Here is a 16,026-nt window from a genome sequence, read left to right on the forward strand (position 1 = left end):
CAGTACAGTTGTTTAATGTTCTTCAAATGTGAGCTTCATGCACCAAATGTAAGTCATCTATTATTTAAACAGATATTTTAATTAATTTAAGACACACATATGAAGACCTTTCCACCATAAAGTTTAAAGGAGAAAAGAGCAGAGGACAGGAGAAGTAGAGCACGAGTCATACTGTATCATACCCTACCAAATTTGACATATAGCTCATAGTTTCCAACATCTAAATTGTGGCGAGTGGAAAAAAACGAGTGGCTAGTAAGTTTGCAAAACCACTAGCCACTGTGGCTGGTGAGCAACTAAGTTAATGTCAAGCCCTGGTCCCGACATATATGGACCGTCCAACAAAGAGCAGCATGATGGGAAAAAATTGCATGGTGGGAAAAAATTGCCAAAAGAATCTAGTAGTAGTCTTCTAAATAGTGACCCTGCAAGATTCACAGTCTTTGTAAAATCCCAGTCTGAGACTAGGCTGTGACTAAAAACTCTAAACCCTTGTCTTTAGATGTGAGCAGGTGTGAGGTGATCGTTTTCCAAGAGTCTTTTCAACATCTTTTCAAAGTCTTCCGATGTATGGGTAGCTTTAGTTAAGTTTTAGTCAACATGACTAAAACTAGACTAAAATGTAATTTAGTTTTCATCTGACTTTCAAAATCCATGATATTTCTCCACTGTGGTTAAATCTGTCACAATGCAGTGCAGCTGTAGATATTCAGCCTTTTAGCTGTAGAAAGCAGGGACCCCAGGTTTGGCAGGGTGCACACTACCATGATTTGGTACCAGATTTAGGCAGGAGAATAAATGCTTGGACTAAAAGTAAAGACTAAAATGTGAGGACTCTTTATGGACTAAAACTAGACTAAAACTTAAAAGAATAGAAATTACTAAAATGTGACTAAAACTAAAATTTATCTCAGACTAAAACTAAGACTAAAATTAAAAACAGCTACCAAATTGACACTGCTATCATTTAGCCTTGTATTCCTGACTGCACCAGTAAAGTAGAGGGGTTAACTGGGAGGCACTATAATAAACTCTAAGACCAGGGAGCGACACGCCTCCGCTGTCTTTATCTAACTGTTAAATACTTTATCCAGTTCATGGTTTCCTTCCCTGCCAGATAAACCCAGAGATCAATTTATCCCATTCCCTGAACTGATGATCGTTTATGATCGAGTAAGAAAGATATATAATAGGCCAGGAAGTATTTTCATTTTGATGGCACTTATCCTTGAATTCAGCCAAAGGAAGGGGATAAGACTTATCTTGCAGATTCTTCGAAGCAGTAAAGTTTAAGGTCACATAAGTAAGGAAATTTGTGTTTGGTACATTATTTCTTTGTTGTAACAATGCTTCTTGGCAATACATTTTATACTGTTGGAGAGCCTGTTTATTACCCTTTTCAATGGTGCCACATTTGTAAGGATCATGCATTTGTGGGATGAGCGGCAGAGCTGAGTATGTGGGTTGCGCCCATGAAAAATGTGCCAAATCTTCTCTGCCAATGCCAAACAGCTGATTCTGCCATTGACTCTCGTTTAAACATTTATTCGTTTAACAAACAGGAGTCTCAGTAGCTTGTGGAAGAACCATACACAGCCACAGCAGCCTGGCTCCTCCTCCTCATGCTGGTCACCAGCCTGGTCACACACTGCTGTGGGATGGCATCCCATTCTTCAACCAGCATTTGTCGCAAGTCAGCCAACGTGGTTGTGTTGGTCACTCTGGCACCAACAGCACGCCCAAGCTGATCCCACAAGTGTTCAATGGGGTTGAGGTCAGGACTGCTAGCAGGCCATTCCATCCTCTCCACTCCCAAATTCTGGAGGTAGTCTCTGATAAACCCCGCTCTGTGGGGGTGATGTTGTCATCTTGGAGGATAGAGTTCCTGCTGACAGGGTGAATAAACAGTATTCTTGGGTTGTTGTCTTCTTGGGATGCCCATTTTGCGGCCTGTCTCTGACATTCCCCGTTATATGGAACTTGACCTTCAGTTTGGAGATGGTACTAGGGTTCACTCCAAACAATGCCACAACTTAGTTTTGCGGAACACCAGCTTGAAGTTGCCCAACTGACGGGCCCTACCCAGATCAGTCAAACGTGGCATGCCAATTCTTGAAGCAGACATCTACTGACCACTGTAGCAGGACCCGTGCTCACAGGTGCACCTGGGGGTACCAGAAGCTCAAAACAAGAGTCAATAGCAACAGCAGAATCAGCTGTTTGGCATTGTGTAGTGAGAATCTAGACTTTGTGAAAGGAATTTCTCCTCTCTGAGTGAGAAGAGACAGAACTTCCCCCTCCTAGAGTTTTATGACACCTCTTCAGTCTTTGTGGAGTCTAAGTGACACCTCAAAACCCCAACTTAAAGAAACCAGAACAGAAAGGGCTTAACAAACTCCATTAGTGCCTAGCCCATTCCGATAGGTGTTTTGGTTAAGATAACTCACACCAGGACTATACAAACACTCTAAGCCCTCAGGCCATTAAAAACTTTCACCCCTGGTGGGATCAACGGAAGGACACTGCAAGTCATAAACTCCCTTTTGGTCAGCTCTCATCTACTGACTAAGGAACCACAATCCTCCAAAAGGACTGTAATCATATGTTTGGTCTCCAGTACATCGCCATATATGTATTGGGGATGAAAATTGCTGCCTGTGGATATGATTTTCTTTTCAATTGTCCCAAATATAAGGAAAATCCCATCACTGCTCCCAGACTCTGAAATCTTTCCTGGAGCCACATTGCCCCCTTTTGGTCGTTTTGGTTAGTACAGGCTTCAAAGACGAGACTAAAAGAGGATTAAATAAGTTTAATACTATGAATGTTTATTTACCTTTTTGTGTATCGATTATTTTGTAGAATGTAATGTGATGCTGCCATGTCCTCATTATATGTGTCGGCGATGTTATCTTTGCCTAATTCCTGTAACAGTAGTTAGTTATCACTGTGACTCTCCCATTGTTATTAGCCAAGTATACCTGGGATAAGGATAGCCAATTCAGGATGTGAAATTTGTGTTTACCTCAATATTGTTTCATGGTTTATATTTGCTACTTTATTTTATAATGTAGTAGACCTTTATCAAAGGACGGATGAGTCCGAGACGCGCCCAGTGATCGCAACCCCGCCTTCTCCTTTAAAAGAAGAGCGTCCGGCTCCTTTCGGTGCTTTTTTCCTATTTTTCTCCTCTTGTTCGGCTTTTGGCTGACTCTCTCGACTCTCATCACTACTTTGCAGTTCAGTTCTTATCTCCTTTGTTCTTTAGTTCGCTCAGTCTACTGTGTGGAGCTTGGCCTCCAAGCGGCTTCACGTTAAGTCTCTCTCTCTCTCTCTTTTTAATCTACCCCGACGTTGTTTTGGTTGCCGGTCAACTATTCCTCCGTCGGCCTTAAGGGCCTTTTGGACTGTTTCTGAGATTGGCCTGTGAGATCTTTTTCAACTGTTAATTCCAGCCACCCTTTCTTGAGACACGTCTGTCTTACAACCGGCTTCTTTTAAATTTTCCGCCCAAACATGCCCCGCCGTCAGAGTTCCCGACGTCACCAGACTTTCTTCAGTGAACTAGATTAAGAGCGGCGCTATTGGCCAAGCGCCGCTGTTTTTATAGTTAACTGGGCGAAGTACCGAAGGACCGACGAACTGGACCCGAGAAGGAGGACCCCGCCTGTGAGTCTGACCTCCTGCCAAGGGACCCACCTGAGCACCACCATCTCCCAGAAACGCCCAGCTTCGGCTTTGGTCGTCCGGCGATCCAACTTGCCGGTTCTGGTGGCAGCTTCCGGGCTCTTGCCTTTCATCTGGACGGTCCAAGGATCCTGTTCTACATCCAAGTAGGCGACCTTTGGTCCACCCCTTTCTTGAACGGGTTGTGTGTGTGTTTACTCGGTCCCATCAACTAATTCAATTGGGCTAAATTTTCCAAAATTCACCCTCTAAATTCTTTAACCCGTCATTTCTTATAGCGGCTCATAATCAAACTCATCCTTCCTCAAACCTTATTAATATCACTAAAAATGATCTATTCACTATTCCCTTTTAGTAAACATAACCTAAGTCAATTAGCTACGTGATTGATATATTGTGATCCTGTGTTGTTTTTAAATAAATCTTTAAAACGCAGTCACATCTCTGTTTTATTTTGGGAGGTAACGGTCAATGTATGGAGAATTCACCCTTTAGTTATGAGACTGAATCCTAATTAATTTTATTGATTGATAATAGAACATCTGTTGCCAATTGTAAAATTACCCTTTTCAGACTGATTAGTAGTTAATCAATCGGTGGTGCCCATCAATTTCCACGAGGTTTATCTAACATTTATCTGAGATTTCCCCTTGTTTCTCGCTATAATTGGCAGAGAAGATTTGGCACATTTTTCATGGGCGCAACCCACATACTCAGCTCTGCTGCTCATCCCACAAATGCATGATCCTTACAAATGTGGCATCATTTAAAAAGGTAATAAACAGGCTTTCCAACGGTATAAGATTTATTACCAAGTAGCACTGTTACAAAGAAATAATGTACCAAACACAAATTTCCTTACTTCTTGTTTTAAGTTTATTTAGTTTATAACCTGAAAGTTTGCCAAAGTAACTCCATTAACCCCTTTAAATGAATCTTCTGGCTCCATCAAATAAATTAACAGGTTATCTGCAAATAACGCCACCTTCTGTTGAATCCCTGCCACTGTAATTCCTTTAACTACTTCACTGTCTTATTACCTGGGCCAGGGGCTAAAAACTATGCTAATAGGAGAGGAGAAATCCCCATAAAGATAAGGGGATGAGCTTGTTAATGTGAAAGTTTGTTAGAATGATCCACATTAAAAGTTGTTGAAGCTCATAAACTCTGACTGTAGCTGATAACTCTTCCTGGCTCTCTGCTTTTACAGCGTTTTAGATCATTCCTCTTGTTTCTGCCCTTCAGTTATCTATGAACTGTTGTCACTGGTCCAAAATGTATGCAGTGATGCGTCTCATGGTATATCAGTGTTTAAATAATGCACTCAGATGCTTTTTTGTTACCATGAGAGTAGACTATGGACTGGCCCCCACAGAGTCCAGACCTGAACCCCATTGAGAACCTTTGGGATGTGCTGGAGAAGACTTTGTGCAGCGGTCTGACTCTCCCATCATCAATACGAGATCTTGGTGAACAGGCCTAGGTAAAAACCTAGTATGTGGCTGACCACAACTATCTGGGATGCTTGTGGGAATGCCTGACTGAAATATGTGTTCTGGCAGAGTGATGCTGTCATGATTGTAGTTTACGCGCCCAGAGGGGGCATCAGTGAGACTAGTGAAGTCACCTCCCCTGCACGTCTTTTTGCTGGGCAGATGTCCCAGTCTTCAACTTTTCAATGCTCCTTTTCTCCATGGCGCCTCCTCTGATCAGTGCCCCATTAGAGGCCATTATTAGCTGGACCAGTATGGATTGTGATTTTGTACACCTGATTAAGGCGCAACACTGGAATCTAAAGGGGTTTTGGGTTTTTTTCTCCACTCACCGTTTATTTCCAAATAGCGGCGGCCATTGAAGGGATAGGTTATATTGTAACTAAGCTAACACAAAGTGCCTTGATAACATTTTATACTAATGTGCTTATTTTGCAGGTTATGTTGTGTTGAGCACATTGTGAAGGTTTAAAACTCCTGAGAGGCGCTAGCTCACTCAGTACAAAGGAATGAAAATGACTCACAAGGTTTATGTTTGCAGCACACATAAGCTTTTTTACTACATAATGATGTTTGTGAAACAGGAAGACAGGGTAGAGACAGATAGTGCTAACCGTAAGAAGTTTGTGAAAAAGGAGAAGCAGTTTTGGTGGAGTCAGATAGCAGGTTGAAATATGTAGGGGCAGGATGTTCTGTGTCTTACAGATGGAGAGTCACTCAGGGCGGAGTGACTGATTTGCCCAGAGATGAAAGAATGTTGACGTACGAGGAAGTGAACAACCAGTGAGGAGCAGACAACACCCGAAGATGCACATTCATACTTAGAGAACCAATGTTAGCAGATAAAAGGGTTCAGGGAAAGGTAGACGGGGTTCAGACTTTGTCAACTGACCCAGCATCTGTCTGCTTGTCAGGGACGCGTAATTGAACCCAGAGACTCTGTACTGCACCTTCTCGACTCTTGTAACAAATCTTCGTCGACTGAGACCTGATCCAGCTCCAGGCTCTTCTTCCAGATTAATCAACACGCAGAAAGGGCAAAGGTGAATGATTGATTAGGAGGGAATGGATTTATTACTGATTAATGAATAATTAAAGGTCTTTTTCACAACACCATGATACCTGTGGAGCCCATCATTACCTGCCCATGGATCTCCTGTGTTTTCCTCGGGGCATACTGTTTCCCTTTCACGACCACCCTCAGGTACAGGTTCCTCAGTTGTTCTGTCCACGGTGGATGTTTGATCCTCATACCAGCTCTGCTTCATGCTGTCTAATACGCTGGCTTTAAACACCGCTCTCTGACGCTGCAGACTCCATGTTGGTACACGTGAATAGCCACGCTATTTATAAGCTACTTTCACACTGCCTCTCTTTTCCGTGTCTGTTATGCCGTTGTTCCACAACGTATGAAAGTGACCGTTCCGCAATGGGGGGGGGTCGATGTCGCCCCACCTCTGATCTGGATCCAGAGGTATTATCAGAGCCGTAACAGACTTTTCTGCAACAAGTGTGAAAGGACGTCATGGCATTCTGCAACGGTGAGTGTGCGCTGCTGTCTCCATAAAGGGGAGATTTAAAAACCAGCGCAGTTTAATCGATCAGCATTTCTCCTGAGAAAACAACAGGGGGATAAAACAAAGAATAATGTGGATTAACTGGAGAGACTGCGAGGTTAGAGAGCTGATCATACTCTGCAGTGTTTCCCCTATAGCGGCGCACCGCCACTGCTGCATTTAAATGCAGCGTCCTGTATTAAGTCAATATGGGACGCCACTTGTTCTGTATTTCGTCCCTCATGTCCTCATCAGCCACTGATTGACTAATACATGTTGCATTTGTCGGTTGGATTGGTCAGCTAAAACATAGAGCCAATCAGAATTCAAGTAAGGTGAGTCTTCTCTTCACAAAAGAAAGCAGGAGGGAGAGGTGACAGCTTCAGACACTCGCGGCGCAAAAGCATTTACACGGAAGTAAGCGGGAGAACGCGCCCTCGGCACACGCACACAAGACGTTAAAAAAAGTTGTCATTTTCCTCGTTCACACAGCGCTGAACTGAACGGACAGTCCTGCATCGGACAGCTAACATCCTACCTGACCATTCCTGCTGATTTCCTGGCCATTAACACCCGCCTGTGCAGTGTGTGTCATCTCTCCCTCCCACCTGTACGTGCAACATGCGCGTCCAATTCCTCCCACAGTCTGACCTGACACGTAATGCACGGAATGACAGAAGCTGCGTTCATTTTAAGAAATTATAATATTGTATCCACTCTTCACTATGAAGAGTGTGAAAGCTTCTGTACACATTTATGGAATTATACTGTGCCTTGTTTACGAACAATTTTAGTGCAAACAAAAATTAAATTCAGACCTGATCACAACTCAGCCCTCTAACTAGGCTCTTTTAGTGGATCTAACAGAATAATTCTCCTAAAAATCTGCTGCAGGTGCTCTTCAAATATGTCGGTAATTAATTATTTTCTAATGTGTTTATAACCCTACGTTTCTGACACTGTGCTGATGTGATTTGTAAATCCTGTGTGGTGTATAAGTTTATCAGTCAGAGTTGGAGCCATGGGGGGGCTTGTGGGGTCTATGCCCCTTATGTTTTCTCAAAAGCCCTGAATCTTTGACTTTGGTAAAGAGGTCTCTGATTACTGATGAATGTAAAAAGAAATATGTATTTTGATAAATACAGTGACCCTGCTGATCACAACATGGAAATTTTATTCAAACTGAACCCCCCCAAACAAATCAGTTGATTTTACTTTGAAAATCTTAAAATCCCATGGGGGGGGGGGGGGGCAAGCGCTTCACCTCCACTGCTACAACTCCATCCTAGGGGAAACACTGCTCTGTACAGGAGAGAAGAGAGCAGACACATCTCTGCTCACAGCAGCATCTGAAAAGTTCCATGATGTGTTCAAGTGAGCTAGGTACTCTAAAGTTTCTGACCTCCGATGTAAACAGTGCGCTGTGACACTGCTTTATGTCGGACCTCCAACTCAGAAACATGGAGGAAAAAAGTCTATTGGATATAATCGATCACAATGAATGTTCATTTTATTTTCCCCGTATTTCATTTAGAAAATACAAAGTTTTGAATCGAGAAATCCAGAGATTCGAGTTTCATTGACAGCAGCAGCATGGGCAGTGGCTGCCATCTGATTATGGGACGTCAGGGTGTGTGTGTAAGCTTGGGCGTGCACGTCTCTGTTACACCTTTGTGTGAATTGATCGTTGCAGAACAGAGACAGGCATTCCTTTTTGCCTTTATTGCAGAATCTCTGTGTAAAAACAGCTGTAGCCTGCAGCATCAATTAGCACTTTTCTCTCCAAACTCATAACTTATCAGCTCCACACTGCTGTGTTATGCTCTGACAGCATAGGATCATCTGATTATGCCCCTGATCGCTGTTTTTGGGGACAATTGTGGAGTTTGAATGCTTCAAAGTGAGGCTACTGTTAGCCTAGCAGCAGCAGTCTGCTAGCTTTGCCTATTACATTATTGAACATTCCCTCATCATTCTCTGCTATATGACCATAACTCCCCAGTTCATTGGTTTAGTTGGCTGGATGTGGGTGTTATCTTCGAAATGGGCTGTTCTGATCACTCTGATATGCATTTGATTCTTTATTAGATGAGGTCATTTGGACTCCCCATTAACCCTTTGTGGTAGCCACATGCTAATCCCTTCATCAGCGTGTGCTCCCAACAGCAGTCTAGGTCATAGAAAGCTATGCCGAATCAGACCGGGAGTGGAGATAGAACATTTTTTTCTGCCACAGAAAACTTTCAGTGTTGCTCTCTGCGCTTGTTTGGATTCAGACACCTTGTCTGGTTCAGACAGAAGCTCTGCTGCGGTTCAGCCCCAGCTAATAACAGGCCTACTAGCTGTTAGCTGGGACACAACAACTCATTAGCTGTATATAAAAACAACTAGCCCTTTCCCCCTAACTGTCACATTGTCATGCCAAAGCGGGGGAAGAAGAGCTGCATCTTGGGTTTTTTCCGCAGAAACTTTCCACACTTCTCTCAGCGCTAGCTGTGATGAAGAAATGTGTTGTTCTGGCTAAGGCTAATGTTCGGCTAGTCAACAAGCATTTACGCAACAATTTACCTTTTCCCCCCTCAACCATCACAGTCATGCCAAAGCAGCTCAGCAGAGGAGTAAAAACATTTTTCCCAACATGAAATGCTTATATGGTTGTTTTATTCTTTGTCATAAAGAAATGCAGCCGAGTTCTGGTTAAACAGAGGCTAAAGCCATATCTGAGTATTTAGAGCAGTGGAGGCAGCCATTAGAGGGCTTTCTGCATGAGTAAACCCCGCCCATAGAGCAACTCTGTATGGATTAAGCCATACATAATGTTAACTGGAGCCTAGTTAACACAGTGGAAGCAGCCATCGCTGCCAGCATTTAGTCCAAGCAAACGCAACTCTGTAGTATATGGCTTAAACAAAAGCATCACTCACTCAGTTACTCAGTCAGAACACGGACAAGGCCATATGTAGGGCTGACCTCAGCGGTCAGCCAAAAATTAATGCAACTCTGAATGAAAAAATTTGTGACATTGCAAAAGCTTATTGAAACAATGCCACAGAGAATGTGTGCCGTAATCAAAGCTAAAGGCGGTCCAGTGAAATATTAGAGTGTGAGACTTTTTATCTGGACAGGCAGTGTGTTAATACCAGTTTATGGTCCACCACTACATGAGACTGATATTTCCTCCAGGACTAACAGGCCATGGTGCTAAATATGAATTCATAAAGGATATCCTGGCTCATGATTCTACATAGAGAGGTACAGAGACACAGACATGACTGAGTGAGGATGAGCACATGGACAGAGAACTCTGAATCCTTACTGTACAGCCGTCATGTTGCTGCTGCTGTTTTTCTGCTGTTTTCTGGGACAGCCTTTAATAACCACAAGTCCTCTCTGTGTGGCTGAATTCATTTCTTCTTCTTCTCTTTAAATCTGGGGCTAATCTCTCTCTAACACTGAAGGCTTCTCTCTGAGCCGCTCACACTGAGGGGGCAGGGCTGACACACACAGGTTATGTACAGGCAGCACTGCTGGAAATGCTGCTAACTGTCACATGGAGCAGAATTATGGGTAAAAAGAACCATTCAGACCGTCTAAGGTTGGCTAGAAAACCAGGACTGGATAAAGACACGTCTTAGTGTCCTCTCTAAAATTTAAGACCTCCTCCTGGTCAAAATGAGACTTTAAGACTCTGATGGACTTCTCTTTCAAATGTCCAGTTTAAGACTTTTCTAGACTTTTCTAGGATCCACAGGAACCCTGAATAAAAACACACTGCACATCCTTGTGTTTAAATTCAATGACATTATGGTGGACCTTTCATTGGTCAGGTGATGGTGACTTCATGTAACAACCAGTGTTTCTATTGGACCACACCTGTGCCAAAGTGTGCTGTCCTTTGATTTTGTATTTCTAAACATTTTCTGTGTTTTAACTGTATTAGAGTCCTGTCCATGATGAATCATCTAGAGAACATTCTGGGCTGTAAAAGTAGAGCTGACACCTGTAGCTGAAGGTGTATCTGCAGCTGATCAGAGAGAAAGAGCAGCCCTGTTACACCCCTTATTGTTCATGTATGAGAGAGCTGTGAAGTTTGATGTCAAAGATCAAACTTTTCAGCCGTTGAGTGCTTTTCTGATGTTCTCCATGTTCCTCTGCTCTCTGTTGACTGTAAATCACTGTGATCTTCATCAACAATCCTCCTCATCAACACAAAGACCAGCCGTTGTGATCACTTCATACCGACTGACAGTTCAAACCAGATTTCTATGATTCTGCTGACATGTGAAGCTAAAGAATATTGATCTTAGATCAGACTCAGAGAGGTGGAGGGCTGGGAGAAGCTCTGTGTGCATTAAGAGAGGAGCAGCAGATCATATGTGCTAAAGAGAGCAGACATTACTAGTCAAACACACAAACTAAACTTCTACAATAATATTAGTGACTAAACTATTAACTTTACTCTGAGCTTATGACAAAGTGTTGGGGATGGGGGACACCAAATTCAAATCTAGGGCCCTAAAATGACTAGAACCAGCCCTGCTCTTATTTAATCACATCTGGACTTACTTTGCCTTCCTGCAGTTCCTCACAGCCGGAATCAGTCTCTGTCGTCCCTGGGCTGATGTGTTGTACTGACTCAGATTAAAATCATCCAGAACTTCCTCTGACATCTGCAGCAAGTAGGCCAGAGCAGAGCACTCGATCAGAGAGAATTTCCTCCTTGGTCTCTTCTCTGACTTCAGGAAGTCTTGGATGTCCTGATGTACTGAGAGGTCGTTCATCTCCATCAGACAGTGGAAGATGTTGATGCTTCTGTCAGGAGAGACACCATCACTGTTCATCCTCTTCAGGTTCTTGATGACTCTCTGGATCATTTCTGGACTGTTGTCTGTCTGACCCAGCAGACCTCCTAAGAGTCTCTGGTTGGACTCCAGAGAGAGGCCGTGAAGGAAGCGAACAAACAGGTCCAGGTGTCCAATTGGACTTTTCAGGGATGTCTTCATGGCACGCTTCAGGAAGTCATCCAGGGATGGAGTTTGAAAAGACTTCCTTTTTCTTCGAGAGGAGTTTTTGGATGAGTCTCTGTTGTTGTCCTCTTGTAGGAACGCCTCCATGACATCTGCGTTCCTGTTGGTGAAACAGTGGATCATGTGGACTGAAGCCAGAAACTCCTGAACGCTCAGATGAACAAAGCAGTAGACTGTTTTCTGGAAGATCACACTCTCTCTTTTAAAGATCTCAGTACAAACTCCTGAGTACACCGAGGCCTCTGTGACATCCAGACCACAGCGCTCCAGGTCTTCTTGGTAGAACATGATGTTTCCATTCTCCAGATGTTCAAACGCCAGCCTCCCCAGCTTCAGAAGAACTTCCCTGTCAGATCTGGTGAGTTCCTCAGGACTCATCTGAGGTCCCTCATCATACTTGTTCTTCTTCCTCTTGGTCTGAACCAACAGGAAGTGTGAGTACATGTCTGTCAGGGTCTTGGGCAGCTCTCCTCTCTGCTCCGTGCTCATCATATACTCCAGAACTGTAGCAGTGATCCAGCAGAAGACTGGGATCAGACACATGATGTGGAGGCTCCTGGATGTCTTGATGTGGGAGATGATTCTGCTGGACATATCTTCATCACTGAACCTCTTCCTGAAGTACTCCTCCTTCTGGGCGTCAGTGAAGCCTTGGACCTCTGTTACCCTGTCCACACATGAAGGAGGGATCTGATTGGCTGCTGCAGGTCGAGACGTTATCCAGATGAGAGCTGAGGGAAGCAGATTCCCCTTGATGAGGTTTGTCAGCAGCACGTTTAACGAGGACTTCTCTGACACATCAGACACAGCCTCACTGATGTTGAAATCCAACGACAGTCTGCTTTCATCCAGGCCGTCAAAGATGAACAAAAGTTTACAGACAGCCAGCGTCTGGGCTCTGACCTTCTGGAATGTTGGATGGAAAACACGGAGCAGCTCCAGAAGACTGTAGCGCTCATCTCTGATCAAGTTCAGCTCCCTGAATGAAAGCAGAACCAGCAGACTGACGTCCTGGTTTTCTGAGCCCTCTGCCCAGTCCAGAGTGAACTTCTGCACAGAGAAGGTTTTTCCAACACCAGCCACACCGTTGGTCAGAACCACTCTGATGGGTTTCTGTTGGCCAGGTAAGGCTTTAAAGATGTCCTGACACTTGATTGGAGTCTCATGGAGGCTCTCCATCTTGGAAGCTGTCTCAAGCTGTCTCACCTCATGTTGGCGGTTCACCTCTTCACTCTGTCCCTCTGTGATGTAGAGCTCAGTGTAGATCCTGTTCAGGAGGGTTCTACTTCCTGCTTCATCACTTCCTTCAGTCACATGTTCACATCTCTCCCTCAGACTGATCCTGTGTTCATCTAGAACCTCCTGTAGACCTCTATCTGCTGAAAGACCACAACAATATCAGACTGGACTGACACCAGGGATCTGGTTTAGAACATGATCAAATAGACCATTTTCATTGTTAGATACCAGTGCATCTGAAAAAATTAGAATATCATGAAAAAGTTCAATATTTTTGTCACCTGTTTCTGAAAGTGAAAACCATATATTATATTCATTAAAAACTCATTACACATAAATAAAATATTTCAAGCCTTTATTTCTTGAAATGTTGATGATTATGGCTTACAAATAAGAAAACCCAGAATTCAGTGTCTCAAAAAATTAGAATATTACATAAGGTCAATTTAAAAAATGCTTGGTTGGGCCTTCTTTTGCATGAACTACTGCATCAATGCGGCGTGGCATGGAGGCGATCAGCCTGTGGCACTGCTCAGGTGTAATGGAAGCCCCGGTTGCTTTGATAGCGGCCTTCAGGTCATCTGCATTGTTGGGTCTGGTGTCTCTCATCTTCCTCTTGACAATACCCCATAGATTCTCTATGGGGTTCAGGTCAGGCCAGTTTGCTGCCCAATCAATCACAGTAACATGAGGGACACCAGATCCAAAAATGCAGATGACCTGAAGGCCGCTATCAAAGCAACCTGGGCTTCCGTTACACCTGAGCAGTGCCACAGGCTGATCGCCTCCATGCCACGCTGCACTGATGCAGTAATTCATGCAAAAGAAGGCCCAACCAAGTATTGAAGGCATAGAAACGAACATACTTTTCAGAAGCCTGACATATCTTTGGAAAATATCCTGTTTTTTATTGATCTTATGTAATATTCTAATTTTTTGAGACACTGAATTTTGGGTTTTCTTATCTGTAAGCCATAATTATCAACATTTCAAGAAATAAATGCTTGAAATACTTCACTCTATGTGTAATGAGTCTATATAATGAATGGGTTTCACTTTCAGAAAAGAGTGACAAAAATTTTGAACTTTTTCATGATATTCTAATTTTTTGAGATTCGCTAGTATTACACGAACTGCACAACTCAAAAATAGCCCTGTAATAAATCTGAGCTGCTACAGGAGAATAAACTGAAAACAAGAACAGGCTTCAGCTAAAATGTTCAAATGTTCTGGTTTCATGAGAATATATCATCATTACATACCATCTAATGAAGAACATCCAAAAGTCTTGTTCTCAGACACAATCAGAACGTTTCTCAGATTCCAGTGAAGCATGTTGTTGTCTGCTACAGTAGGTGGTCATGTCTCCATTTCAGCCAGTGACTCTAGAACAGTGGTTGCACTAGTGTACCTTAAGGCAAGTCTAGGTGTGCCGTGGGAATTTGTACAAGACGTTATTATTACAACTTTATGGCAAGTACTGTAACCAGGCCTGCCCACAGATCTGGCTGGACCCCTGAAAAATCCCAGAGAATGGGCCCTCCCCAGTTGGGATTTATTGATGATATCAGTGTATGTGTGTTTGATCAGTAGCATTAGTGCTAGCATCCTGGCTAACAGTTACCGCATTAAGAGCTGAAAAGCATGGCAAGCTATTATTGGGTTGAAATTGGTGTTGAAATGATTAATTCACTTACATACATTTATATAAGATTGTACTGATTGGTCCTGTCACTTTCTAACTGGGCCTGAATGGTTCAGATTGGAGCTTAACAAGATGGATTCAGCAGTGAAAAACAAGGAAATGGGCGTATCCATCTACTTTGTAAGGTTATACATTCTAACCAAGTTAACCAATTTTTTTTACCCATCTTTGCCACTTCTTTTGACAAATTAAACCATTTTGCTGCTTTTTATTAGCATTTTCACTAGTGATGCACGATAAGTATTTTTTTGAACCGATACAGGTAACTGATAATTTCCTACTCCTGATGGCCGATAACCGATAAGAACTGATTTTTTTTTTCAATTTTTGTTTTTTAAAAAAAGTTTATTTGATGTATTTATGCACATCTGGGGGCGAGAAGGGGTTAATATGTAGTGAGCAAAGATATTTATAACTTACTCTAATATCACTCATGTTTACATCACAAAACTTTACAGCTGTTTTTTTAGTTAAACATTTGTGTACCAAAGTACAACATACACAAACAACTGACATACATTTTCCCCTGTTCCCTTGAAGTAAATTTAAGTATCTTGACAAGTGGTCAAATCTGACATTTCATTTAACTAAACAAGAATTCAGCTGACTTGTGTCAAATCAGACATAAAACTAAATGATAACAGGCTGTCATGATTAACAAATGGAAATGTTTGAGGGTCTGGGTTTTGGTTTTTGCTGCATAAGTCAGAAATAAAGAGAGCTGATGTTTTACATTAAGATTAAAAATATGCACTTACATAAGTCATATTAGAGATAGGTTAAAATGTAAAGTCCACCGTGGTCGGACTAAACTTCTGTTCCTAACGTGGATCAGACTGAATGAAACCACGTCAAACAGAACAGGCAGGGATACGTCTATGAAAGTAGCGATGAATCAGGAGATGTCAAAATGATTTTGTCATTATTAGCGTTTCCTTTTGGCTCTGACAAACTTTCTGCAGTTTCCAGTGCCTGCTCAATCAGCACTCTGCCTCGTCTTAACCTTTGGCTTGGTCCTCATGCCCGCGGCTAATGCTAGCGGCTGCTGCCGCTTCTTTTTAACGCCGTTAGGATGATGACAATAAGTGACTTATAAGATCCGTTGTGTTAAAACTCGAGGACTGTTTTCCACTCTTCAGAATCTTTGCGGGACAAACTTTGTAAACACTGTCGGGTTATCCTCCTTGTAAATACTGAATTACTCCGGCAGTACAGCTGAGGCTGTGTCCTTCTTCTTCTCTGGTGGTTAACAGTGGGAAACGTACGGCGGCGCCACCTGCTGTTTCGGAATGTGTAGTCTGGTGAGAATGAAAACAAAC

At 42.9% G+C, this 16,026-nt stretch overlaps 1 protein-coding gene across 5 annotated transcripts in view; it reads right to left on the reverse strand.

Annotated features, from left to right (window-relative positions):
- LOC121513689 (NLR family CARD domain-containing protein 3-like) overlaps positions 1-16,026 on the reverse strand; it is a 49,626-nt gene that overhangs the window by 28,186 nt on the left and 5,414 nt on the right. For 4 of the 5 annotated variants that reach the window (XM_041793603.1, XM_041793601.1, XM_041793604.1 and 1 more), the window contains exon 4: positions 11,303-13,142. In XM_041793603.1, the coding sequence (XP_041649537.1) occupies positions 11,303-13,142 (1,840 nt within the window). The remainder of the gene's footprint in view (positions 1-11,302; positions 13,143-16,026) is intronic. The other variant, XM_041793602.1, reaches the window with a different exon arrangement.

This window comes from Cheilinus undulatus, linkage group 8 (assembly GCF_018320785.1).
Source record: "Cheilinus undulatus linkage group 8, ASM1832078v1, whole genome shotgun sequence".
NCBI classification, from domain to species: Eukaryota; Metazoa; Chordata; class Actinopteri; order Labriformes; family Labridae; genus Cheilinus; species Cheilinus undulatus.